Source organism: Pieris napi, chromosome 23, assembly GCF_905475465.1.
Source record: "Pieris napi chromosome 23, ilPieNapi1.2, whole genome shotgun sequence".
Lineage (NCBI taxonomy): Eukaryota > Metazoa > Arthropoda > Insecta > Lepidoptera > Pieridae > Pieris > Pieris napi.
This window is the reverse complement of record NC_062256.1, coordinates 7,976,872-8,001,741: the sequence shown is the minus strand read 5'-3', so window position 1 is coordinate 8,001,741 and position 24,870 is coordinate 7,976,872. Positions and strand designations below refer to the sequence as shown.

The following is a 24,870-nucleotide window of genomic DNA, read 5'->3' as shown; positions in this document are numbered from 1 at the left end:
CGGTGAAAACATCGCGAGGAAACCGGCTTGCCTTAGACCCAAAAAGTCGACGGCGTGTGTCAGGCAAACAAAACAATAAATTAAACAACATATAAGAGCCACAGATGTTTCTTTTGGAAAAGAAAGTTACTGGGAATACCAATGGCAATTTTAAGATATAAATATAAACTTAAAATACAAAATTTTATTCATAATATTATAATAGAATTTCTCTATTATAGAACTAATACTACGTGTATAATAGAATTTCTGTTCATTCTATTAAAGTATTAGGTAACTAAACAATAGAAATAAAAACTATGTAGATTAATAATAAAACGCAAATTCGGCCCCATATTCTTACTTCTGGGCGGGAACTCCCCAGTACCAGCTTCCGCTTGGCCGTATGCAACGTAGACGACCAGTGACTTTCCGAGCAGCTTGATCCCTTGGCGTTGCGTAGAGATGTGGGGTATCTCTGCATCTTCTACCACATTTGACAGACCTAATGTTCAGAGAAGTTGTGCGGACCAATAACTGCAGCTGAGTTTCATCATCGAACGTCAAGTCACACAATTTCACAAACTCGACGTCCGTCGTTCCACGACTGAGCGTTTTTAAAGGCAGTTTTTGCCGCACACCACCACTTTGTGGAACCAGCTGTTTTATGAATTCGACATTCCAATACTTAAAAGCTCGGCAACGCACTTGCGAGCCCTCTGGCAATGTAAGTGTCCTATGGTCGACTGTACCACTTAACATCAGCAAGCCTCCTGCCCGTTTGCCCACTGTTATACATTCTATAGCGTAGGTAATCGAAACTATTTTTCGAAATTTGAATTAAATCTGTGACAGTTTCACAGAATTTGGTTAAAATAATATTTATTCGGTTTTACACCAAACAACATTATTGTACTGTTACGAAAATATGCAGATTATGATTTATAAAGTAATATATTATAAATGTTTATATATTTATTTAATGTATATTTTATTAATTTAAAGGTCAACTATGGGGTAAAGGAAATACAGATTTTGTTTTAGAATTTATTAATAAATTTCTTTACATTGTATATGTTGTTTTTGAGTTTTGACTCGTCGCTGGCATATCTTCATCGTGGCATCCCACTGATTTCTTAATATACTGAAAAATAATATAGATAGTTGTATAATATCAAAATATACATGAAGAAGACATATCTGCCGCCATCATTAATCTTTTTAAGACAGTCTAAAAAATGTCAGGAAAATCCGTCTTCTAGGAAATTTATCGCTACACATAATTTTTAACAACGAAGATTGAAAACAATTTTATGCTTTAGAAATAAAGCCATGGACAGAGATATTTGGAAAAGGCTGGAACAGGCCTTAACCCGTGAAGGGGTTTCGATCAATGGTACTGAAGGAAGTTACGACATTAGGGTAGCAAGAAAATGTATATATATTTGACTTTAGTACTGATTGGAAATTTAACATGCTTTTATTATTATTATTTGTAAGTTAAGCAAATGTACAAACATTTTAAATAAAAATAAAATAATGCAATAAAAACTATTATATCCAAATAAACTTGGGTCAAATACAATTTCTTTAAACCACACACTTAACAGGCAAGACAAAATAATTTATAACGCCGATGTGTCAAGTTAGCTAACGCTAAACGCTAAACATAGATGGCGCAATTTTCAATCTCTAAAATATACTATATTAATCATTCCTTAACTTTATCAGGGGCTTGAGGAAAAATCACTGCGACAAGCGGACCTACTGCCGCCTCAGGAATTTGTATGGGATTGATATAAGCGCACGCTATATCACGTGACCCATTTCATACAAATTTCTTTGACGTAGTGGGTCACAATTGTCGCAAAGTTTATTTTCGTATGAAATTGCAGGCGTCCATTGCGTGCATCGTCCACGGTGCTTTCACCTCGTTTAAACTGAGCAAACCATTTGTCAATGGAGTTTTCTGATGTAAAGTCCGAATAATGTTTATCAAGGCTTTAATAGTATTAAAAAAAAGGGTGCGTGTTATGTACGCGCGTAAGAAGTTATACGCCTTTGGCATTATTAAAAATAGTTTTTGATTGCATGCAAATAATTAATTACAATTAAATAATCAAAGACTGGAAGAGTCATTATAGTCAATAAAGTTCAGTTTACATTTGAAAAATTAAATAAATAAATATTTATTATTATTCTCTTACATTAAGTGTAACAAAAATTCTATATTATTAGAATGTTGTTTTTCAATTATGTCCAATGCCGAAGCATCTTCCGTGGGGAACTTCATTCTGTTAATTTTGTGCCACGGTGCGCGGGTATCGTATAATTTCACTCTCATCAATTTTTCATAACGCGCCTAAAGAAGTATAACTTCAAAAAGCAATTCTTTAAAAACACACCAAATTCCTTTTTATACATTGTTAAACAAACAAAAGTTCCTTCACTCATAATGCTATAACTCATAAACTAGTAGTTGTCAAATTTATTCACGTGGCTTGAAGGTTAAGGTTCACAAAAAATTTAATTAATTTGCTAAAAGCGCCATCTATGAGTCAGCCTACGAACTTTTCAACTTACCTAATAGCATTAGCTAACTTAGTACAGCGCCATCTGTTTTTAATTTTACAAAATTTTAAATTCTTAGTTCATTATTTAACAAGGAACAACATTAGTGGTCTAAGATCCCGCTATACAACGACCTTCACCGAGATGCTTATTTAATGAAACTTATTTTATATTTAATTTAATATGTCAATAAATATAATCCATATGGGTTGCCTAGCAGATTTCAGTCCAGAGTATTTTTAATTAATTTAAAAAAATATATTTTTTTAAACATTTCACTGGTATGATTATTAGATAAATTCTATACCAATCGAAAGTATGAAGCCCATAGAATATGCAAAAGTTGTTGTTTGGTTGTTTTTAATCAATTAATTATTTATGTGTATATTTTTTATGTGACACTAAAGTATATATACATCTTTAGTATAAAAGAAGGTTATAGTGATACATATATAATACTACCCTGATTAAAAATATTGATTGAAAAAAGTTCAAAAAATTTACTACATGCTAATTATAAAAAAAAAAATTTTTTTTTACTATTAATTAAACATACTCTGGACTGAAATTTGCTAGGCAACCCATATGGATTATATTTATTGACATATTAAATTAAATATAAAATAAGTTTCATTAAATAAGCATCTCGGTGAAGGTCGTTGTATAGCGGGATCTTATACTATAGATGCCTGGTAAAACAATTCATGTAACTGTACCTGAGGATTAACTTGTATCTGCTCATCCATTTCTTGAATGTACTGATGAAGTTTGGTGCAAGCCGCCATTTGCTGTTCCAAAACACACAACGTCTCAGGCGAAGCATATTTCTCGGGACTATCCAGGAACACGACCATTCCATCTTTCTGATTTATCATAGCGTATATTTCTCCTTCTTCAATCTAAAATAAAAAAGTGTGTGTGTGTCAGCTACGACGCACCATTGGAGTTTACTCCTTACGAACGATAAAATGGCGATAATGTTCTGTGGCTGTCGACCATATTTTCATATTAAAGGTGGTAAGGATATATGTTTTTATAATATAAATGTTTGTAGTAGTAATAAAACGTACCTACATCATACAACACCATACATAAAATACCTACATCATACATAAACCGTTATAAAAATTCCGTACCGGGCCTTATAACTCAAATCGTTTCTTAAGGAGTAAACTCCAAAAACGGTACTTCAAAATCCATAATACAGTCATCAGTATAATGCGGTAGACGCGTTATAGGAAATCGCGTTGTAAGGGTATTCTCGTAAAACGGTTTTATTGAACAATTTAAAAACTAGGAACACAGGAATAAACTTATTAAATTTTATAACACAATTGAAACACGTGCAAAGGTACCCAATAATTATAGACTAGACAAATCATTATACACTTCACACTACAGAAATATAACTTGAGAAATTTCCGCGTTATATGGGGGACGGAAATCGCGTTACAAGAAAACGCGTTATAGGAGGTTACCTGTCCTCCTAAATATTAAAATTTACTTAACATGTCTATAGAAATGCCTTTGTCTAAGCAATCATCTAACAGATGGCGATTTACATAATAGTAGGGAATCATCAATTAACGAATAAAAATACGAATATTGTTACGACCAATCAGAGCACAGCAAATGCCTCTAGTGGGATCGAGGGGCCATCTTGACTTGAACAGTGCGTTGAAGGAACGCAGGGTAGTTCTGATTGAGTTGGGTCTCCTAATTATTTGCAGTGTTAAAAGGAATCGAAATGAATTACTGTACAATTCGTGTGATGACGCCCATTTAACCCTCTAATGACGATGTCATTATCAATGTAGTGACGATTTTTCTTCGACATATATCTCCCTTATTCATACTAGATCAGTGCTAATTAAATTTTTGTTATTAAGGGATTTAGAAAACACAGTCGACACTCGATAATTAATTTTTTTCCGGACCATTGAAAAATACTCGATAAATTTAATAAATATATAATTCTATGCTGTGTTTTATGCACAGATCTGTAACTGTTTTATTTGAATTCTTTAGAAAATATTGAAGTCACTCACGCAATAAAAAGATTATTTTCTAAATTGTTAATACAATATAATAATATAGAAATGACAAATCACGAATTTTGATCAAACACCCTCGTGGCTATTTAAACGCTTGCTATTTTGAACTTTTGGTAATTTATTTCTGGTAACTTGAGTTTTGGAATAGTCACCTATACTGACCAATAGATGGCGCTTTACGCAATAATTAACTAAATTAAAAGAAAACAGTTTAATATGTATTGTATAATACATATTAAACTATATACTATATGTATGATGGATTTTAGTATGCGAGATAAATTTTGTTTATTTGTCCACAAATTTCTCAGTACCTAATTTAATTAAAGGATCATACCAATCCTTCACAACTTAGAAGTTTAAGTTTCATAAAAATTGATTCAGTAGTTTCATAGATGTCTAGAATATACCTAAGTAAAGATGTTTTTAATTACATTTACAACATACCATATTCAAAATATAAGTTTCGGCCTGAGCCGGTCCAGACAGCTGAACCCGAGAAGCGACATCACTCAGTGAGAGAGTTAAAAATGTCTTCGTGAGTCTTTGTATGTTCTTTTTGTACATTGAATTTATGACCTGGAAAAAAATATAGCATTTAAATTGTACTATGTCCTAAATATTTTTTAATATTTTTATTGACGTGACAACGTCTTATAATTCGATGGAGCCGGCTGCACGCACGAAAAAACATGACTCATGCGGCGTTACCTCGCTCTGAGGCGTTCCATTTAAAATTGACATAATTGTATTTATGCGTACAAATAAATGTAACTTGATCAATTCAATTGTGATTTCCATTTACCTCCTTCTCTATATCGATACAAAATACCTTTCAAACAAATTTTTTTTTTTTTTTGAAAAATGCAACCATCCCATCAATATTTTTTTATGACGTTGTCACGTTCAACTTTCATCAGTAAACCGACTTTACAGACAACCGATTTTTTTTTAAAGCAGTTTTTGACTATCCATTACAAACAGAAATATTATATTTTTGTTTATATTTAAAATAACCATTTATACAACGGGTCAAACTGTCATCTGAAGTTAATTGATATGTTTAAATACATATTATATATATATATATATATATATATATATAAATATATATTTGAATGCTTTCCCGGCCTTTTAAGAATCTTCAGTGGGTAGCTAGTTCCCGGAGGCCAACATTGGCAAGTATATTGGTATTCCAGAAATTTTAATAGCATTGTAGATTTAAAAAATATAGCGACTTTACCAATAGTATTTATAAGAGATTTTCAATAAAATTTTCACCAATAACCAACCAAAACGACAGCTTATGTATTAAGTCATTGCCTTGATACACAGAATATGTGTTTTATAAATTGTCTCTAAACTAAGACATAATTGAACAATACAATCTAGCCCAGTGATTCCCAAAGGTTCTATATCGACCCCTAGGGGTCTATGACAACCTACAAGGGGTCTACGTCAGCAAAAAAAAATTTGGGGGTCCATGAAATGAAAATGGGGGTCCACGATAGTGGATCTCAACACATACACTGATAGTACCTATTGACATCATACTATCTTATAATATCAAAACATATACATTACAAACAAACAGATACAAAATTTTATTTTGAGTAGTTTTAATTTGAATTCAATGAATAAATGTATAAATTAACATGTGTTTTACTTTAAGTTTTTAACACTAAACTTCACTACAGTTAGAAATTTACAGGAAATCAATATCAGGTAAGTAGGGGGTCTACCCAACAGGGAAAAGTATGGCAAGGGGTCTACGACACAAAAAAGTTTGGGGAACTCTGATCTCGCCAAACTTAAGACTAATTAGTAATTTAAGTCTAACCCATTTTACTAATAAGAATTTTTAACATAAGAAAGTGTCCAATAACACTACTTACTGTCTCTTAAGGAGAGTTCTTGTATACTATTTTACTTACACTAGCATTTAGCATTGAAGTCTAACATGCACTAACACTAATTTAAAAGATTTTTTCCTTTTCCTTTAAAAATATAAAATAATCATAAATTCTTAGTGTTTCTTGATAAGCAACTTTTCTAAGATTTTAAATATTATTTTAATATGAAAAAATTTTGGTCTTATTAGGTATCTACTCTGCCATTTCAATAAAACCAGGAGATCATGGATTCGATTCTCACAGAAAAAATAACTAGTATGTGTTTAATTGACTTGACTCTTAAAATTAATATTGAAATCAAAATGTCTGCCCCCTTATAACAAACAACTAAATAAAACCGAATTTATTAATTTTTTTCAAAAAACACTACCAATAAATGTGTGTGTGCGTGTGTGTAAACAAAACTCACCTGATTAACAAGTCCCATATTCTTATCTCTTACAAAGGTCTCTCTATGTTTCACCGCTGCATGTTGTGAAGTAGCCAAGTCGTGATAGGCAACAGATAAAGGTTTTAAGAAACGACACGCCACAGGCGAAGTGTATTTTGGCATTAGTAATATCTGAAATAATATTTGCTTTTAATAATGGTTAAATGTCATATGGCAATACATTATAAGCGACATTTTATAATAAACTAGCAGACCGGCCAAGCGTTGCTGTGGCTAAGGTTTTAGTTATATTACATAGTAGTAAACTATTCAAGGGAAACGGTAGGAGATCACCAGTCATGGGGACCACCATGATTCTTTGGTGGTAATGCCATTAAATTGTAGCTTATGTGAAACGTTGGTACTTTCAACACAGCGCCATCTGTTAGAATTGTGACTATCAAATAATAAAATAATATTGTGGGTATAAATTGAGATGTAAGCTATCTTTTAAGTTAGATCAAACTGCACACGGTGTGCAAATTTTATTTATATCGGTTCGGTAGTTTAGGAGTCCATAGCGGACAAACAACGTGACACGTAATTTATATATATTAAGATTATCAAAGTCAAATCAATTTTTTTCACAAAAACCTGAAATATTATTCTGTGGCTAATATTTCCACTTTTATAGAATAGAATGAGTATTTGCATAAACCATAGACAATACATACCTTTCCATGCAAAATAAGTGAAATCAAAATGTACTTCTTGTAGGCTTCAAGCATTATGTGCGAGACCACTGTGGCTGGAACGGTCACAACTACCTCAAAGAAGTATAATGCTCTTTCAAAATTCTTTAAAGCCGAATATATCATTCCTCCATAATAATAATATAGCAGAAAGTGTTTTGAGTCATTATTTCCACCAAGCTGTAATAGAAATAAAAATTAATTTTTCCAGACAGAAAATTGACCAGTGTTTTTCTTTAAGTTGGCATTTATCGAAATTTACGTTAGTAAATATTATTATTTATTGTTGAAAAATTTGTTTCGTCGTAGATTTTGAAAATAATTAAAGTTATTTCAAACTGCTAAAATAAATAAATATAAGTATGGATGAAGGTATAAATAGTTACTTTTTTTATATTCCACATTTAAAATATGAATACAATTTTATTTTAAAATTCGGATCTGTAAACAAATTTATTTTACAGGATTATACTCTTGTAAACATTGCAATGGTTTTGAAAAAGTATATAATTTTTTTAGAAATCATTTTAAAAAAATTACTCAAAACGTAACTGATGTAAACTTCTTAAATGAAACTATATATTTTACTTTGTTAATTTAGCTTGTTAAAACCTTATATTCTTTAAAGGTTTTCTCTTATTTCAGTAAAAAAATGTTAATATTTAATTTGATTATTAAAATAAGCATAAAAAGTTTTCAACCAATTATTATTGTTAACCACATTATTTATACATTAATGAGGTTGCTAACTCTATTCAGAACATTTTTTTGAAGTTATACTTCTTCAGGCGCGTTATGAAAAATTTATGAGAGTGAAATTTTACAATGCGCGCGCACCTGTGACACAAAATTAGGAGTGTGATTATAGCGTGCGCGAGCGAGATAGGAATAAGACAATCTACAAGTAAAAAGAAATAGAATATGCGTGAAGTTCGTATGCCAAGAATTTTGAATGACCATAATGACATATTTTGTCATTTACCTTTTAAACAAATAAAGCAGTTTTAATTATTTTTTCAAATAAATTTAGCAATGCTTTTTAAATTATAATCAGAAGTGATTTCAATTGAATATTTAAACCAATACTAATTAATATTTGTGAAAAAACTGTGCTCATCAACCTTCCTAAGTGCTTCAATACAATTGAGGTTAACTATCCGTATGTATTATTATTATCGAGTAATGTTTTGATTAAAAAAATGACCACATTGTTTAATCAAAACATGTAATTTTTCTGATTTAATCTAGCAAATATAAGGACAAGAGATAAAAAACAATTGGTGAATCAGTGTAAGTGCACTAAATTGAATACAAAAAAAGAGTTGTCATCTTATCGCTGTGAAACATCAAAAACTGGAGGTGGAACAAAGCCAAACTATTTTTAATAATGCCAAAGAAGTATAACTTCTTACGCGCGTACATAAGTACACGCACCCTTTTTTTTTTTTCAACACTGACTTAGCGCACTCTGCTGATGCATTTGAAAACTAATTCACGTTCCAATTAAGCTTTAGCATTATGCGGCATTGTGCGGCACTGAGTCGCATTATGTAATAGAAATACCTCTGATCCAATTCCTGTAACATCTGTTTCTAAAAACTCAAGAGCTGGTTTCATACACTTTGACAGCAGACATAGTTGGCATAAATCTGCATGTATGGATGTTAGTTGTGAATCAAATAATTGTATTTTCCTGATTGCTTTCTTCAATATCTCTATACCGCGGATGGGTTGCTTCAATTCCACTAAATGATCAGTCAGCAAATGACATAACTCTGCAACTATATATTTTTAATAAATACTTTTATCAACACTCTAAATAACAGTAACTAACTCTAAATTTAATGACACACCATATAAAAGTAAAATTACTTGACTTTGATTATTGTCCATGCAATTTAATATATCTTTCCATATAAATACTACATTATATTAAATAGAAAAAGTTAAGGCCCTTGAGGCATTGTTATATAGTTTACATTCTACACAAGCTATATTCAATAATTGTGTCATGACTTACTAGTCAAAACATATATTAAATAATTTTGCCTAAGTTTATGAATAAGACTAAAATATGACATTGAAAAATAGAACTTTTTAAGTTTGTTTTGGTAATAAGCAACTTTATTCCAGTCCAATTGGAAACTAAGACTTCTTACTACAAAAATACTTCAATCTTCAATAACTTAAGTAAGCAACATTAAGATGATCTTAAGAAAAGGCACTAGTAAACTGTAAGGTTACCTTAAAATAACTTTTTTTTAATTTCATCTTTTAATTCATATTGTCCTTACCAATAAGTAATACATATCTGCTCTAGCAGATCTTTATGAAATATTTAAAGTTAAGATTGAAATAATAATGTACTCTGCCATATATACTTACATAATTCTGGACAGAACCTAACTTGTTCTCCATTACAGTTATTTATGAAATCACAGATCTGTTGATACATTGTTGATCTATCCACATCATTTGAACCCTGGAATATAGGAGACAATTTGATTAGTGTAAAACATCTTTAAAAGTAATATTGTTTAAATGAACTGTCTTATACAAATTACGAGCATTAAAAGAAGAAAGAAAAACTTAAATGCAATTGTTGTTACAGCAAATATAGCATAGCAGTAAAAAGTTTACCTGATGTATTGAAAACTTTGCTACTAAAACAGCGAGGACTCCTAAAGAATGTTGTTGAATGTCAAGGGTTTCAAGAACTATGTTTAGATGAGCACCATTCCTCTGAAGCACTTCATCTGATTTTGATATTATATCACAAAGATCCCGAAAATTTCCTGATAAAATAACATTTCATTACACAAGTAGACAATTAAAAAAAATATATAATAAAATCATACAAAAATTCAAATACCTGAAGCCGAAATGGTCCGTACATTGTTCACAAATTGTTCCAACGGCGAAGCCATTCTTTTATAAGTCTAGAATTTATATAAAACGCAGTAGACTTGTTAGTGAAATATGCAATTAAATTCGTCCTATACCACAATTTAATACGCTCAATAATTCATTTTAAAACATTCACAAATCACACTCACAATTTTTACCAATTACCTTTACTATATCTGTGATTTTTTCTCATTATAATTTTTGACGTGAATAATGAATTTTCACATTTCAAGCTATGACAATGTACTTCATAATCATGACAGTTGTCATAGAGTGAATATAAGGAAAATAATAAGTAAGATTCATCATTACGGCAATAGTTTTAACTTTATCCAAGTTTCAAGTAAAAGGTAGGGAAACTAAACGCGAGAAAAAAATAAACAAACACATCAAAAGGAAATAAAGGGATAAGCTAATTGAACAAAGTTATAGTTGTAAGTGTTGCACGTCAGATGTCACTCAAGTGTCAAAGTTGATTACAATGTTTCAAATATTTCAATATTTGAAACATTGTAATCAACTTTAAGTTTTAACTGATGTATGTAATGTTATGTATGGACTAAAAAAAAAATGTTAAACCGGTAAAATTAATATTAATACACTTGTATGTACAAATGTTAACCTGGGGTGTTTAACGTATAAATTTATTTAAAAAAAGATTCATATACGACTTTTAAGAAATATTGACGTTATAAACTGCGAAAAATGTATAATTCTGGAATGAGACAAATGGAAGAGAGGCATGTTGCGAATCAAATAGATCTTATGATTTGGAGTCATCGATTGGATTTAATAGCTATAAGTAATTTGAAAGGTAAGTTAAAATTGCCTTTTCGAAAATTCAACAATAAAATCTCATACTTAGTCCTATATCAAGAAAATTCTGGGTTTCAAATCAATTTATAAATAAAGCAATAAAATATAAAGCGACACACATTTTCAATTATTACAGTAATGTAATGAACTTTTTATTTTTAGGTGAAGTGCAGGTACATAGATTACATTGGCAGAAAGTTTGGAGTTTACCACCACCCAAAGAAAACACAAAAGTTGATTCTATGGCATGGAGACCCGATGGGAAAGTAAATATTTATATGTATTCTTAAAAAAATATAATATGACACCTGCAATATTTGTGAATTCATAAATACTTTTCTTTTTCAGGCATTAGCTGTTGGTTATAATAATGGAAGTGTTTATGTTATTGATATTGAAGATAAATCAGTTATTGATAAATATGACTTTGTTCAGGAATTTAAGGATGAGACAGAATTTAAGAAATATGGTATTTCATGCATATGCTGGGCTCTTAAATGTGGTACTTTGGAAAGCACTACAGAATATAATATTTATGTATGTTGAATATTTATAACTGAAGGCCTATTATATATTATTACTTCCTACAGGACACACCCTGTTTCTTGTTTGTTTCACAAATTTTTAATAAGGTTTAATACCTTTTTTAAGTCACTTAGTTTCTTTATTATTTAAAATGGTAATGTAACTTTATGTTGTCTATTATAAGTATATTATAAATTTATGTTTTCAGGATGATTCCAGTTTGTTTTTACAAAATCCACCTATGCCAAATACTTCTTACAAAACTCAAAATACCAATGAAAATGATACAGAGTTCAAAGATAGTTCAGAGCAATTTAACCAATTAAATTTGTTAATAGTTGCATATGGTACAGGCACAATATTTATAAGTGTATTTGGTAGACATCCTTATAGAAGTATTCACTTATCACAATTTACAAATGACCCCCAAGGCAACTACAAAATTCTTGACATCCAACTCTCTGATGACTTCAGTATAATGCAGGTTTTATATCTAGAGAGATGCACTAATAGGATTATGGTGTCAATTATCAACACAAGTGTTCTATCAGCATATTCAGAAGAGCTGTCAATAGTAGCAAATTCACAGATACAAATATATCAATTATTGTCACGCCTGACTCGAACTATGAAAGCTGTAACAGAAGCTTGGGAACATATTCTTCTAGAAATGGATACTAAAATGGCTTTATATGCATCTACAGTTCCAGAAGGAGGTGTTTCGGCCGATTTATTAGAATTATTAATGTTAGGTACATACATTTTTTTGCTTAAATTGCATATGAACTAGTGTGGGAGCAAATAAGTTGGCCAGTGTTATTAAATACGAAAAAGAGATTTCAGTTTTTTTACTAAGCATACTTAAAATTTTAAAGCCCTATTTTATTTCCAGGTGTACCTTCTGATGATTTAGAAGGGTTTCTTTTAAGAGATTTAACAGCAAAAGGTCTTAAGAAGTTTGGTACCTCGGTTGAATTAAGTTATTCAACTATTCAAAAACTAGTATTGAAGAAACTAAATATTATTGGCCAAAATCTTGTATACCATTTGTCTGAGTTACGAGGTCATGCAAAAATTCCTGATAGATATAAGGTTAGTAATATGTAATTTAAAAAATTTGCCTTATAATTATTTAATTGGATTATATTGTTTTGTTTATTGCAATGACCAATGAATCCATTGTAGATTATCAATATTAATTTATTTAATTAGAATTATGTAACTTTGTACATTTTTAAAATTTATATAAAATGTATTAATTTATAATTTTAGATATTGGGTTTAGATGAGCAAAAGGTGACCGCTGCAGTAAGAGCCTGCTTTGCTTTTTTGAACAAATGCCTTGAACTGCAGCAAGTAATCGATGTATCAATGAGAAACTACAAAGCATTTTTCCGGTGGCTGTTTGTTGTCATTGTTCGTCTGTTAGATGAACAAACTCCCAGTGAAATTGTTAAGATAACACAGCAGGAACTTACGCATATAGCAGACTTTTTATACAACTTTGATAATGTTCAAGTGGACACATCGGAGTCGACAGATAAACCGGTAAAGTTTAATTTAGAAAGACTAGGCCAATATCTACAGGATCAGGAATTGACAATTCTTCCAGACAATGATGACAATCCGTGGCATAAAATCTTAAAAGAGAATTTGTGTTTGTCCAAAGATAACGATACAATATTTTGCATAGATGAATTTAAAAAGTATTCTCTTATCCAACAACAAAACCATATGACAAAACACATTGAAGAAGTATTTGATATACACCATAAAGATATTGCCCAAAATTTCTCTGCCCTTTTTAACATTAAATGTTATGACACAGATGCCCCTTTGGAAGTAGAAGATAGTTTTAAGACGTCACAAATATTTGATGTCGACCAACAAAGATTTATGATGGCTTTAGTAAATACAAAGGGTAATTCACAAATTCTATATTTCATGTCTGTTAGTGTAAAAGAGCGATACTCTGCATCAACATGTCAATATGTTTTTTCAACTAGTCTGCTTAAGGACAGTAGTGATCAAGGTGAAAATTTAGAAATATTAGACATACAATTTTATTCATCTGAAAATTTATCTCTACTTTTGAAACATCCATCTTCTGAGGATAGTACGGTATTTGTTCAATTACCTTTAATGGTAGCCATGGAAAAGGCTACGGAGTTCAATATGAAATGTAAAAATTTAATTTTCAACCAACATCTACCACATACTGATCTTGCCCCACTTCTTGATCCTAGTGTTTATAAAGTTATGGAAAAAATTTATGGACAAAAAATAGCTGTTTCGGGAGCAAGAAAAGTTGCCGTAGTGTTATCAAATATTCAAAGAAAAGTGAAAATATTTGAAATGGAAATTAATAGTGAAGAAGAAGATGATGATATTTTTGATTCTACATCACAATCAAATATTACACAAGGTGAAACTAGACAGACCAGTGATAAGAACTCAACAAGGGAAAATATTTCATTTTAAATAAATTCATGGAGGTATACTTAAATGTTTTTATTTATAATTTTAATTATGATAATACAAAATTATATCACATCTATTCCTTACTCCTAATAAAATTAATTAGTTACTAATTATTAATTACAATTTTAAAACAGTTAACCTTTGCCTAAAGTTGTATGAAATCTATACTTCTGACAGGACAATATTATGCTAATATATGTGATATCTCATGATCAGTAAAACAGATGCAATATTTAGACTATCTGAGTCGTAGGCCTAAAGAGAAACAATGCATAAAACTATATTAGGCTGGCTTGTGGTGATTTTATCTGGATATTTTCAAACACTGAATTAAAATCAGTATCTAAACCTTGATTATCAATGCCATACAAAAGTTGTTCTGATGATGGATTACTACTGGGACCAGCAACGGGTTCAGGCATTGTTGTGGTTGTACGATTGTAAATTTCATCGCCGTCTTCATCTTCATCATCATCCGCTAAAAATAAGAAAAAAATATGAAGAGTATTCAACACATTACAAATTTAAATGTGAGACGTCACGGGACGTCTGGCAGATGTGAAACATCGACATTATTTTGTAAAAGTTATATGCAGAAAAGAACAGATTGTGATAGGAACTAAATATATCATAATGATAAAATAAAATATTACTACTGTTTACTATTTATTGAATAAACATTTATTTTCATTAAATACAAAAATTTACGAATTTATTTCAAATCGTGACTACTTAATTCGTTTAATCAGTGACTTCGGTAATAGTTATATTTTATGTTGCCTCTGAGGACGGTATTACTGTGACAATTGGTCGATATATATATACCATCATCATTGTGTGCGTCTAGATGTTTCACATCAAAAATACACATTTAGTATGTTAAAAATGGACATTTGCTTAGAAACTCTTATAAAGTTAAAATAACATTTTATGGGAGTCTCTGAGATCATTGTTGTTAACATAATATGCTATAAGAAACAATATTTTGTCATAGTGAACAAATGAATAGACAATGATAAGATAATAAATTATACAAACCTGGTACAACTTTTCTGCCATCATACTGTTTCCACTGTTTCTTCAACCTATAATAAATTACAGCACAGGCTATAATCACAAGGATGGATATAATAATGGCAACCAATTTCACAGCATCCATGGATGAGAATGTTGACCCTTTGACTATCATTTCAACTTCACCAACAGATATTCCAGATCCATCAAGGGTCTTGGAAACACATTTGTAATAACCGGACTCGGCTGGTGATACCTTCTGTAATTAATAATTTTTTAAATTTACTTTAATGTCATTCCAATCCACAAAAAATGAGCTTTCATAGAAAGTCACTACTCATTGCCTAGTGGCTTGAGCATATGATTCTCAGCCCTGAGGTTATAGGTTCAAATCCCGGCGGTACATCATTGGTCTACTCTCTCTGTGCCAGTTTATCACTTGATTGCACAGAGAGGAAACCAGCATGCTCAAGACTCAAAAAGTAGATCAAGCACAGAGAGCTGATAACTTACTTTGAACTAGAAAAAAAACATTTCTGAATCTATAAGTGCTGTTTGTGTGATTGTTTTTGTTTACAGCCTAACTTAAGGCATTCAAGTAAACAATTTGGTTTAGATAGGTTGGAAGAAACTTACATCAATGTGAAGCCGTCCTGATAAAACTTCATATTTGAACTTCTTTTCATCGTGATTATTCCCTGGACCAATTACTGTACTTTTGTCAAACAGCCAGAACATAAAATTATGTTCATAGTCATTGCTATTGCAGTTCAAAATTGCAGTACTTCCTACAGGTACTTCTGTAATCATACTTGACTTCACATCAGGGAGATTACTCATGATTGATGGCATTTAATCCAAATGAAATCACTTATTTGGTATAGTTATATCACCACAAATAACCAAAACTTGTGCAAACATCTTACTGATGTCAATGGATCTCTGCCAAGTTTAAAATTATCTCAAAGTCACATGGTCATTATTAATAATTTCATACCAGTTGTCCTCAGAAATAGAAAGTAGATAAACTTAGTATCTACTACTTCTACTTGGATTTTTTAGTAGGTGCATGAAAACCTCCACACACAGAACGGGCAGCAGCATCCAGATAGGTGTCATTACAACATAGATTGGAAGATTTACTTTCGTATATTCTAGTTTAATACATATAATAATTTGAGCAGCCATTTTTAGTCCTATGGCAGTAATGTACCAAACATTTTTGTTTATTGTTCCACGAAATCTTTCGATGCCGTTCCTACAGTGAGATACCATGTGGAAGATAACATATATTAATAAAATGCTATCATAAACCCACATAGGAATAAAGACAATGAACCAATTCCAATGTGTTCTTGATTCTAGCCGTAAACATAGTAGTATTAAAAATACTAAGAAAATAAACCAAGTAAAAAGAGCCCGATGCAATATCGCCATAACTGGATTAGTACAATAAAACCTTGGGTTTTTCAAAGCGGTTTGATATTCAAATGTTTCGAGGTTATTAATTAAGTCATATCACTGAACTCTACCCATGAATTAACGTTGATCTTTGTTTCATGATAATCTCAAAATCAATTAGAAATTTACAAATATGAAACAACTCGAATAGTAAATACTAAATAATAAGGCAGACAACCCACTTGGGCCTACAGTTAGGCCACAGACTCACAATACTAATGCATAAAGGTTGTGCGTTTTCCAATTACAGCACTAGAGCGCATTTTGCGGCATAATGCTCAACGTTGAGTGTTCCAACTACACTTACAGCAACGCTTCGCACAATTGAGCACTCTCAAAACGAATGCTCTCGCAAACAATACCAACACAGTGCTGTCACTGTGCAACCTCATTAATGTATAAATAATGTGGTAAACAATAATAATTGGTTGAAAACTTTTTACGCTTAATTTAATAATCAAATTATTTCATTAACATTTTTTTACTGAAATAAGAGAAAACCTTTAAAGAATATAAGATTTTAACAAGCTAAATTAACAGTAAAATATTTAGTTTCATGTAAGAAGTTTACATCATTTACGTTTTGAGTAATATTTTTTAATGATTTCTAAAAAAATTATATACTTTTTCAAAACCATTGCAATTTTTTCTAAAGTATAATTCTGTAAAATAAATTTGTTTACAGATCCGAATTTTAAAATAAAATTGTATTCATATTTTAAATGTGGAATATAAAAAAAGTAACTATTTATACCTTCATCCATACTAATATTTTTTTTTTTTAGCAGTTTGAAATAACTTTAATTATTTTCAAAATCTACGACGAAATGAAAGCCTTACAAAATTTTCAACAATAAATAAAATTTACTAACGAAAATTTCGATAAATGCCAACTTAAAGAAAAATACTGGTCAATTTTGTGTCACTGTGTTGGTATTGTTTGCGAGAAGCACGCGAGAGCATTCGTTTTGAGAGTGCTCAATTGTGCGAAGCGTTGCTGTAGTTGGAACACTCAACGTTGAGCATTATGCCGCAAAATGCGCTCTAGTGCTGTAATTGGAAAACGCACATTCTGCTCAACATTTTGAAAGAAAATGACCGAGCCGCATGCAATTTTAGTCACCTGTGTAAATAGGTAATAGGGGGTTTACACGGGTGATTAAAGACGCGCGGCGTAAATCGACCATCTAAATGGCAATTCGGGTAAGTCGCAAGTGACTAAAGCCGCAAGCCCCAAAGTTGGGTAGCATCTGACTTTGGCGCGCGGCGACCGGCCGCATGCGACTGGTGACTAAAATCGACCGTGTACGGTGTAAACGATCAGTTGCAGCCTGCAGGCGATCGCCCGCCGCATGAAGGTGTTTCGCGCATGCACGTGTATTTATTTACTACAGCGATTTTGTGTATATGTATCGTGACAACCATGAATAAAAATAACACCATACAGTTTTTGGAATGCTATGAAACCTTACGTCGAGAAATCCATCCTCGTACCCAAACATTACGTTTTCTTCTTTCCTTTTGTTTTTTCTTCTCTCTTTGTTCTTTAAGCAATTGTTGAATGATTGAATAATTAATTATTTCAATTCCGACACAAACGGCTATTCTGCTCAACATTTTCGATGGAAATGACCGAGCCGCATGCGATTTTAGTAACCTGTGTAAATGGGCTAGCGATGCGTCTTGATGAGGCGATTTGTGAAGCGACTAGCCGCACGGCAAATATCGACCCGTGTTTATCCCCCTTTAGTAATGGCAGGCTACACTTGTGTGAAGAAAAAGTTTTTAATTTCAAATATTGGAATGCCTATTTCAATTTTATATAAAATGATTGTTTTGTGTTATGAAAAAAAACTTTTCTTCTAGAAACATCCATCAATATTTTTGGCGATATTTTAATAATGGTTGCGTGGACGAACGAAGAGACTTTAAGGGTAATAGAACTTTACCAATAAAGAGGCGTGAATATGGAATACAAAAATTAAGATACACCGCAAGCCTTGTATAGAATAACCAACTTTACCTAACAAAAAATAAAATTGGGTTCTGTTCATACGAAACATCTCCTTAATCATCTTCATTTTCTGTTTGTAACTCTAAACAAAGATTGTTAGATGCTCCGAGAACCTTTCTTCTTGCTATCCATTTTTTTTTACGAGGTTTAAACAACTCAACTCAACTAATAAATCATAACACATAACAAACACAACTTCATATAGGTAACTTTAGACTCAACACTTAAATCAAAAACCACATACAACTTTTCATCTTTCATTTCTTAATCTTTCTCACCTTTTTTCCACATTCCATTATCTTAATATAATATAAATCTCGTGTCACAATGTTTGTCCTCAATGGACTCCTAAACTACCGAACCGATATCAATCAAATTTGCACACCATGTGCAGTTCGATCCAACTTGAGAGATAGGATAGTTTAAATCTCAAATTATAGTCGCAATTTTAATTTATTGATAATTATTTGTCTGTTATTATTTGACAGTCACAAATCACAATTCTAACAGATGGCGCCGCGCTGTGTTGAAAGTACCAACGTTTCACATAAGATACTATTTAACATCTGTAACAAAAACCTTAGCCACAGCAACGCTTGGCCGAGTCTACTAGTTTTATTATAAAACCAAAACCAAAATTCCTAACAACTATAAATACAAAACTATAAAAGAGACATAAAAGGATTTTAAAAACTGCTGTAAATATTTTTGTATCAAAATAAATGATTACTTCTTACATGGTTTGTTTACAGTTTAATTAATAAACAGTTACATTTTTAAGGTCAACCCCATTTTTGAATAATTATCCTTGTCTTTTTTCAGTTATATCTATTGTAAAGGTGCGCATACACGAGGGCAATAAGTGCTCGGCGACACGAATGGACCGATTTGGAGCAATTAATGGAGCAATTTCAATAAATTATTTCGGCGATATTGCTTCTAATTGCTCCAGATATTGAATATCGCTCAATGTCGCAGATACGAATTGACGAATATCCAATGGACTTGAAATTCCTAGCAATTTTTGTATATATCTCTTTCGCACTGTTTGTTTTGCGGCTTACCGTCTTGCTTCCGCAGGGAGAGCGAGAGGTCTGAATAATAATAATTTCTAATTACTTTATTCAAAAGTAATTCAAAGTCTGTTCGTGACATTCTAGTAATTTTTTTAAATAATATATCATCTAATTCTTTACACAATTAAAATTGCGGCCTCTTTGCCAAAAACGATCGCACCCAGATACGCCTATTCCTTTTCTTTCTTTTTTGTTTTCGATTAATAATAAAACTAGCGCTACAAGCCGCCGCAGCAAGAACAATGTCGTCCATAGCGAGCGAATACTGGAATGCTCGTGTAGGACAGTATTGCCTAGTTGATGAAGTTGCGCCATATTGCTCAATATTGTATTGCGCAGTATTGATGTTTGTTGCCGTTGCCGTAAATTGCTTGATGTAGTCGTGACGTCATAGTTGACGAGTATTGACTGGAATTGAGCAATTTTAGTTGCCTGTGTATGCGCAGCTTAATGAACAAAAATAATTACTAGAAACATTATTCTATGTTCAATATTGTCTAGTGTCGACTGTCAGTGTCAAGTGTTAACATATACTTGACAGTTGACGATCTTAAACGTAGACGGTAGTCACTAGTCGGTAGAACTTCTAAATGAAAATTACGAAACCGCCAGGCTCCAACCGGTATGTCATGTACAGAATTTACCGACGTAAAATATTAGTAGAAAATTGTTAAATTTAAATGTATCAAACATTAAATAGTCTTACAATCGTGTGGTCATTCATAGTTTAAGAATAATTTTGTCTGCTAATGCAGTACCTAGTGCACCATGATAACTCAAGTAACAGTAATAGTAACTGCGGTGAAATTATTGTTTATGCCGCTTTAGTAAGTTGTTCTAAAATAGGAAATATATGTAATATATTTGACAAATATGTCAGAATATTTATATTATACCTTTTGCCGTGTTTCAGTCGGTCAACAGATTTTGAGGTTCACAGAAATTGGTTAGCAATTACCCACAATAAGTCTATTGATCAGTGGTATTTTGAATCGACTTCAGAATGGACTCTAGATTATCCTCCGTTTTTTGCCTGGTTGGAGTATGCTTTGTCACATGTAGCCAAATATTTTGACCCTGAGATGTTGAAGATTGAAAATTTATATTATGCCTCAGAGGTGACTGTAATATTTCAGAGATTATCTGTAATTGTTTTAGATCTATTTTATATTTACGGAGTGAAACAGTAAGTTTATGTTATTATCACCAACCTAGTTTTTACATCTAATATAGTTCTAATAAATTAAAAAGAATAAAATTATGTTCCAGGTGTTCCGACTTGCTAGACAATGGGAAACTACTGGTATTTATATTATTGGTTGCTAATCCTGGATTATTAATGGTTGACCATATACATTTTCAGTATAATGGATTTTTATATGGACTAATGCTTATTTCCATTTCACATATGATTAAAGTAAGTAAATTATGTAATGTAAATTAAATATTTCTTCATCACTGGCTAATTTTGTATTTTTTTATTTTCAGGGTAATGTTATACAGACAGCATTATGGTTTGCAATTTTATTAAATTTTAAGCATATTTATATGTACATAGCACCAGTATATGTTGTATTTTTACTGCGTGCCTACTGCTTTACGGTCTCTTCTAAGGATGGTGTACATACTCCTTGGTACTCATTTTCATTCACTAATCTAACAAAGTTAGGTACTACAGTAATTGCTGTGTTTGCACTTTCATTTGGACCTTTTATTCACCAATTACCACAGGTAAGGGTGTGATATCTAGAAATTTTATTATGTGAATAATTATTTCTTAATGCCATTTATTCTACAGTTACTTTCCAGGTTGTTTCCATTCAAAAGAGGGTTGTCGCATGCTTACTGGGCTCCAAACTTTTGGGCATTGTATAATTTTGCTGATAAAGTTTTGCTATTTATATGTAAGTATAAATACATATTACTTGTGTGATAATAAACCCGGTTTATAGGTAAGGATGTGATCAGCCTTCCATGCTCAACTTGTTAATTTTTGAGTCTCATGCATGCTGCTTTATATTATACTATGTACTACGATTATATGTATAGTCATATAAGGCATTCTATGACAGACATATAAATATTTATGAGTGCTTAGTCAGCACAATCTAAGAGAAGCATTACAGTCATAACCGCTACACTAACAATGCTTTTTTTGCCATATGTAAACAACTAAAAAAATATGTAAATTTCTTAAACTTATTATTTTAGTGAAAAAATTTGGATTCAATGCATCAAGTAATGTGGCTTCTATGACTGGTGGTCTTGTGCAGGAGTTTGAACATTCAGTGTTGCCAACAATAAGACCCAGTGTCACTTTTCTATTCACACTGATGTCAATGTTACCAGCGTTGATAAAACTATGGCACCTTGGGGCAGATAGGAGGTATCGAAATATGAGTTTTATAAGGTAATTATTGATTGCATATTTATCTACCTGACTAACGCCTAAACCCAATAATCAATCCAACAACAACGAAAACAATCAGAGATCAGACCGTGACAGTCGATCGATCTCCTATCTGCATCCCAATAACCAAACCCTACGAAGACAATCCATTTTTGGCGATGGATAAAATACTCTTTGTGCTTCCATTTCACTCATATTTGATAATGTAAACCAAATAAAGTAAATAAAACCGTACAAATAACATCAAAATAAACATGTGTGTATTTAAAACATAACAAACAGTTTTTTTAATTATTTAAAAAACTGGTGTAAGTTAAAATCTGTTAAAATAATTAACTTTCGTCAACTGTCAATTTCATACAAAGGTCTATAAAAAAAAAAAAACTCAGGTATCTTATTAATAATGGTTTTGTTATTCTTCCTTTAAATTATAATGATCAATGAATCTTAGAATTTAGAATTTATTAGGTTAAACTGTTCTTTGTTCAATGTAAATTTTTGGATATTGTTTAGTGAGTAGCTGTAGGAATTTGAGAAAATAAATAAATATATTATATTTAAAAATACACAATGAGCAAATAGCAATTTGCCTTGCAATTTAATTTGTTAACCAATTAAAAAGTGTGGCTGCGACTTGTTTTTTCTATGCCTTTGATTTGGAAACTGGAAATGAAAACTAAAACCTCTTTCTTAATATACATGTTACAGGTGTACATAGTTACCAATATATATAATAATTAATCTATATAATAAATTATTAATAATTAATAAAAACATTTTTTAGGTGTTTGACGGTATGTGCAACATGTGCGTTCATGTTTGGTTGGCATGTTCATGAAAAAGCAATATTGATGGCACTAATACCATTGAGGTAAGATAATCACAAAATTGCAAATTCGGGCTTAAATGGGCTGATTGAAAATATTTTCCATAGGCACTGAAAAATCTGATATTTACTCTAGTCACTAGTGCATAGAAACCAAATGAAACATAATTTTAAGAACCCGCCAAAACGCTTTTCTAGACAAGATGGCGTAATCAAATGTCAAGTGTTAATTGTCATTTTTGGATTAAACAAAATATACATTTTATTATATTACAACTAGCTGACCTGGCAAACGTCGTTTTGTCATGTGTATCATTTATAATAAAAAATAGGGGTTGATCGTAGAGGTGAAAATTGTACGTAGGGGTTGTATGTATTATTTAATGCTGTAGCATAAAAAAATAAAAATGTTTTTTAACTGAAAATTAAAAAAAAAAATGGGGGTGGACTACCCTTAACATTTAGGGGGATGAAAAATAGATGTCCGATTCTCAGACATACTTAATATGCACACACAAAATGTCACGTGACTGACATAACAAAAGTAAATAATATGTTATTTATGGTTTTTAAATTAATTCATTTACAAATATGGAGTAACTCTATGGTCTCAAAGCGTGTGGATTAGGATTTATAAAACCAGAACTATATTTAAATATATTATTTTCAGTTTCCTCTCCGTATTAGGTGAAGACGACGGAAAATGCTACTTAATACTATCAACTGCGGGACACTATTCGCTCTTTCCGCTTTTGTATCCAAAAAATCTTGGTGCGATAAAATTATTTTTACTATTGACACATTGTGCGATGGGATTTGTCAACGTACCCAGATTGTACGACGATCCAAAGACTAAAAAGCCAAGGAGGCGTGGCTTTATGATTTTGCCAATGTTGAATTGGTACGAATCGTTATATTTGTATGGTTTCCTACTACTTTTCATTTATGATATATTGCATTCCTCTTTAGGGTTTGATAAAAGATACCCCTTTTTACCACTAATGATAACCTCGTTGTATTGTTCGGTCGGAATTATATATTCTTGGTTGACTTATTATTATTATTTTTTAACATTCAACGTAAGCAGAGTTCCCACTTTATTAACCGCAAGGACTTTACGGTATCACAGGAAAGGTAAATAATTATCCAAAGATATCTGATGTAATTGCGTTCTTAGTATTGTTATACACAAAAGGGTAATAAAACTGTCATGTTTAATTTATATTTATTAGTGGATTTAATAATTGAATGCTATTTGTATCGAGAGTATTCTTTTTTATTAATAAATTTTTATTACTACAGTCTTTTATTTTTGTACCCGTTAAAAAAATTTAATAGCTGATATAATACCCGTAGTATGTATGTTTGTAGCTTGTTGTCAAGCTCGTTGGCCGTAATCAGATCTGAATTTAGTAAAGATTGAAAAATATATGAAATCGAAAGTTATAAAACTTACCGCCCGTAATTAAATGTTTGAATAATCAGTGCTTCCGGAACTGAGCTGAGCTGATGTAATACCTATTTATTATTAGAGATAACGTCTCTTTGTGCACGAAAGATAACTATCGATATTGTAGTGCTTTTATTAAGAATTGTTAGGGCTAGTTGATCTGGTTCTTAGGGTAGGAAATTAAACACTCCAATGATGACTTGATTTACTATATTTCACACACTGACCCTACGTAAAATGTACAAACACCA

General features: G+C 31.3%; 5 protein-coding genes across 8 annotated transcripts; 2 read left to right on the top strand and 3 right to left on the bottom strand.

Moving 5' to 3' along the window:
• Positions 1-1,016: 1,016 nt before the first annotated feature.
• LOC125061566 (COP9 signalosome complex subunit 3) lies at positions 1,017-10,728 on the bottom strand. The gene is made up of 9 exons (XM_047667041.1): positions 10,512-10,728; positions 10,280-10,434; positions 10,025-10,121; positions 9,203-9,420; positions 7,622-7,819; positions 6,927-7,079; positions 5,052-5,183; positions 3,267-3,449; positions 1,017-1,123 (listed from the first exon to the last, which is right to left on the bottom strand). Exons 1-9 carry the CDS (start codon positions 10,564-10,566, stop codon positions 1,043-1,045), a joined length of 1,272 nt encoding a protein of 423 aa, XP_047522997.1. The 5' UTR covers positions 10,567-10,728; the 3' UTR covers positions 1,017-1,042.
• Positions 10,729-11,088: 360 nt separating this feature from the next.
• LOC125061338 (anaphase-promoting complex subunit 4) lies at positions 11,089-14,387 on the top strand. The gene is made up of 6 exons (XM_047666729.1): positions 11,089-11,360; positions 11,525-11,628; positions 11,711-11,899; positions 12,096-12,639; positions 12,780-12,979; positions 13,160-14,387. Exons 1-6 carry the CDS (start codon positions 11,252-11,254, stop codon positions 14,366-14,368), a joined length of 2,355 nt encoding a protein of 784 aa, XP_047522685.1. The 5' UTR covers positions 11,089-11,251; the 3' UTR covers positions 14,369-14,387.
• LOC125061339 lies at positions 14,385-16,234 on the bottom strand. Of its 2 annotated transcripts, none has more exons than XM_047666731.1 (3): positions 16,019-16,234; positions 15,407-15,641; positions 14,385-14,846 (listed from the first exon to the last, which is right to left on the bottom strand). In XM_047666731.1, the coding sequence occupies exons 1-3, from the start codon at positions 16,232-16,234 to the stop codon at positions 14,647-14,649; spliced, it is 651 nt and encodes a 216-aa protein (XP_047522687.1). In that variant the 3' UTR covers positions 14,385-14,646. The 2 variants fall into 2 exon arrangements, with proteins under 2 accessions (XP_047522687.1, XP_047522688.1); XM_047666732.1 differs by having other exon boundaries at positions 15,407-15,638.
• LOC125061340 (transmembrane protein 60) lies at positions 16,019-17,046 on the bottom strand. Its single transcript, XM_047666733.1, has one exon. It carries the CDS (start codon positions 16,817-16,819, stop codon positions 16,412-16,414), a length of 408 nt encoding a protein of 135 aa, XP_047522689.1. The 5' UTR covers positions 16,820-17,046; the 3' UTR covers positions 16,019-16,411.
• Positions 17,047-20,510: 3,464 nt separating this feature from the next.
• Positions 20,511-24,470, top strand: LOC125061564 (probable dolichyl pyrophosphate Glc1Man9GlcNAc2 alpha-1,3-glucosyltransferase). 3 transcript variants are annotated; one of them, XM_047667038.1, is made up of 8 exons: positions 20,516-20,760; positions 20,847-21,119; positions 21,185-21,350; positions 21,422-21,664; positions 21,732-21,837; positions 22,145-22,343; positions 23,128-23,214; positions 23,840-24,470. In XM_047667038.1, the coding sequence occupies exons 1-8, from the start codon at positions 20,702-20,704 to the stop codon at positions 24,309-24,311; spliced, it is 1,605 nt and encodes a 534-aa protein (XP_047522994.1). In that variant the 5' UTR covers positions 20,516-20,701; the 3' UTR covers positions 24,312-24,470. The 3 variants fall into 3 exon arrangements, with proteins under 3 accessions (XP_047522996.1, XP_047522994.1, XP_047522995.1); XM_047667039.1 differs by having other exon boundaries at positions 20,518-20,760; positions 21,203-21,350; XM_047667040.1 differs by lacking the exons at positions 23,128-23,214; positions 23,840-24,470 and having other exon boundaries at positions 20,511-20,760; positions 21,743-21,837; positions 22,145-22,280.
• The last annotated feature ends 400 nt before the right edge of the window (positions 24,471-24,870 follow it).

Coding starts and splice junctions, on each gene's coding strand:
- LOC125061339 (XM_047666731.1), bottom strand. CDS start 16,234: ATGCCATCAATCATGAGTAATCTCCCTGATGTGAAGTCAAGTATGATT. Junction 15,642..16,018: donor CAGGACGGCTTCACATTGAT/GTAAGTTTCTTC, acceptor TATTAATTACAG/AAGGTATCACCAGCCGAGTC. Junction 14,847..15,406: donor TGGCAGAAAAGTTGTACCAG/GTTTGTATAATT, acceptor TCTTATTTTTAG/CGGATGATGATGAAGATGAA.
- LOC125061340 (XM_047666733.1), bottom strand. CDS start 16,819: ATGGCGATATTGCATCGGGCTCTTTTTACTTGGTTTATTTTCTTAGTA.
- LOC125061564 (XM_047667038.1), top strand. CDS start 20,702: ATGATAACTCAAGTAACAGTAATAGTAACTGCGGTGAAATTATTGTTT. Junction 21,120..21,184: donor TATATTTACGGAGTGAAACA/GTAAGTTTATGT, acceptor TAAATTAAAAAG/AATAAAATTATGTTCCAGGT. Junction 23,215..23,839: donor ATGGCACTAATACCATTGAG/GTAAGATAATCA, acceptor TATTATTTTCAG/TTTCCTCTCCGTATTAGGTG.
- LOC125061566 (XM_047667041.1), bottom strand. CDS start 10,566: ATGGCTTCGCCGTTGGAACAATTTGTGAACAATGTACGGACCATTTCG. Junction 9,421..10,024: donor TAGGTTCTGTCCAGAATTAT/GTAAGTATATAT, acceptor AAAAATATATAG/TTGCAGAGTTATGTCATTTG. Junction 3,450..5,051: donor AAACTTATATTTTGAATATG/GTATGTTGTAAA, acceptor TTTTTATTTTAG/ATTGAAGAAGGAGAAATATA.
- LOC125061338 (XM_047666729.1), top strand. CDS start 11,252: ATGTATAATTCTGGAATGAGACAAATGGAAGAGAGGCATGTTGCGAAT. Junction 11,629..11,710: donor CATGGAGACCCGATGGGAAA/GTAAATATTTAT, acceptor TTTCTTTTTCAG/GCATTAGCTGTTGGTTATAA. Junction 11,900..12,095: donor CTACAGAATATAATATTTAT/GTATGTTGAATA, acceptor TTATGTTTTCAG/GATGATTCCAGTTTGTTTTT.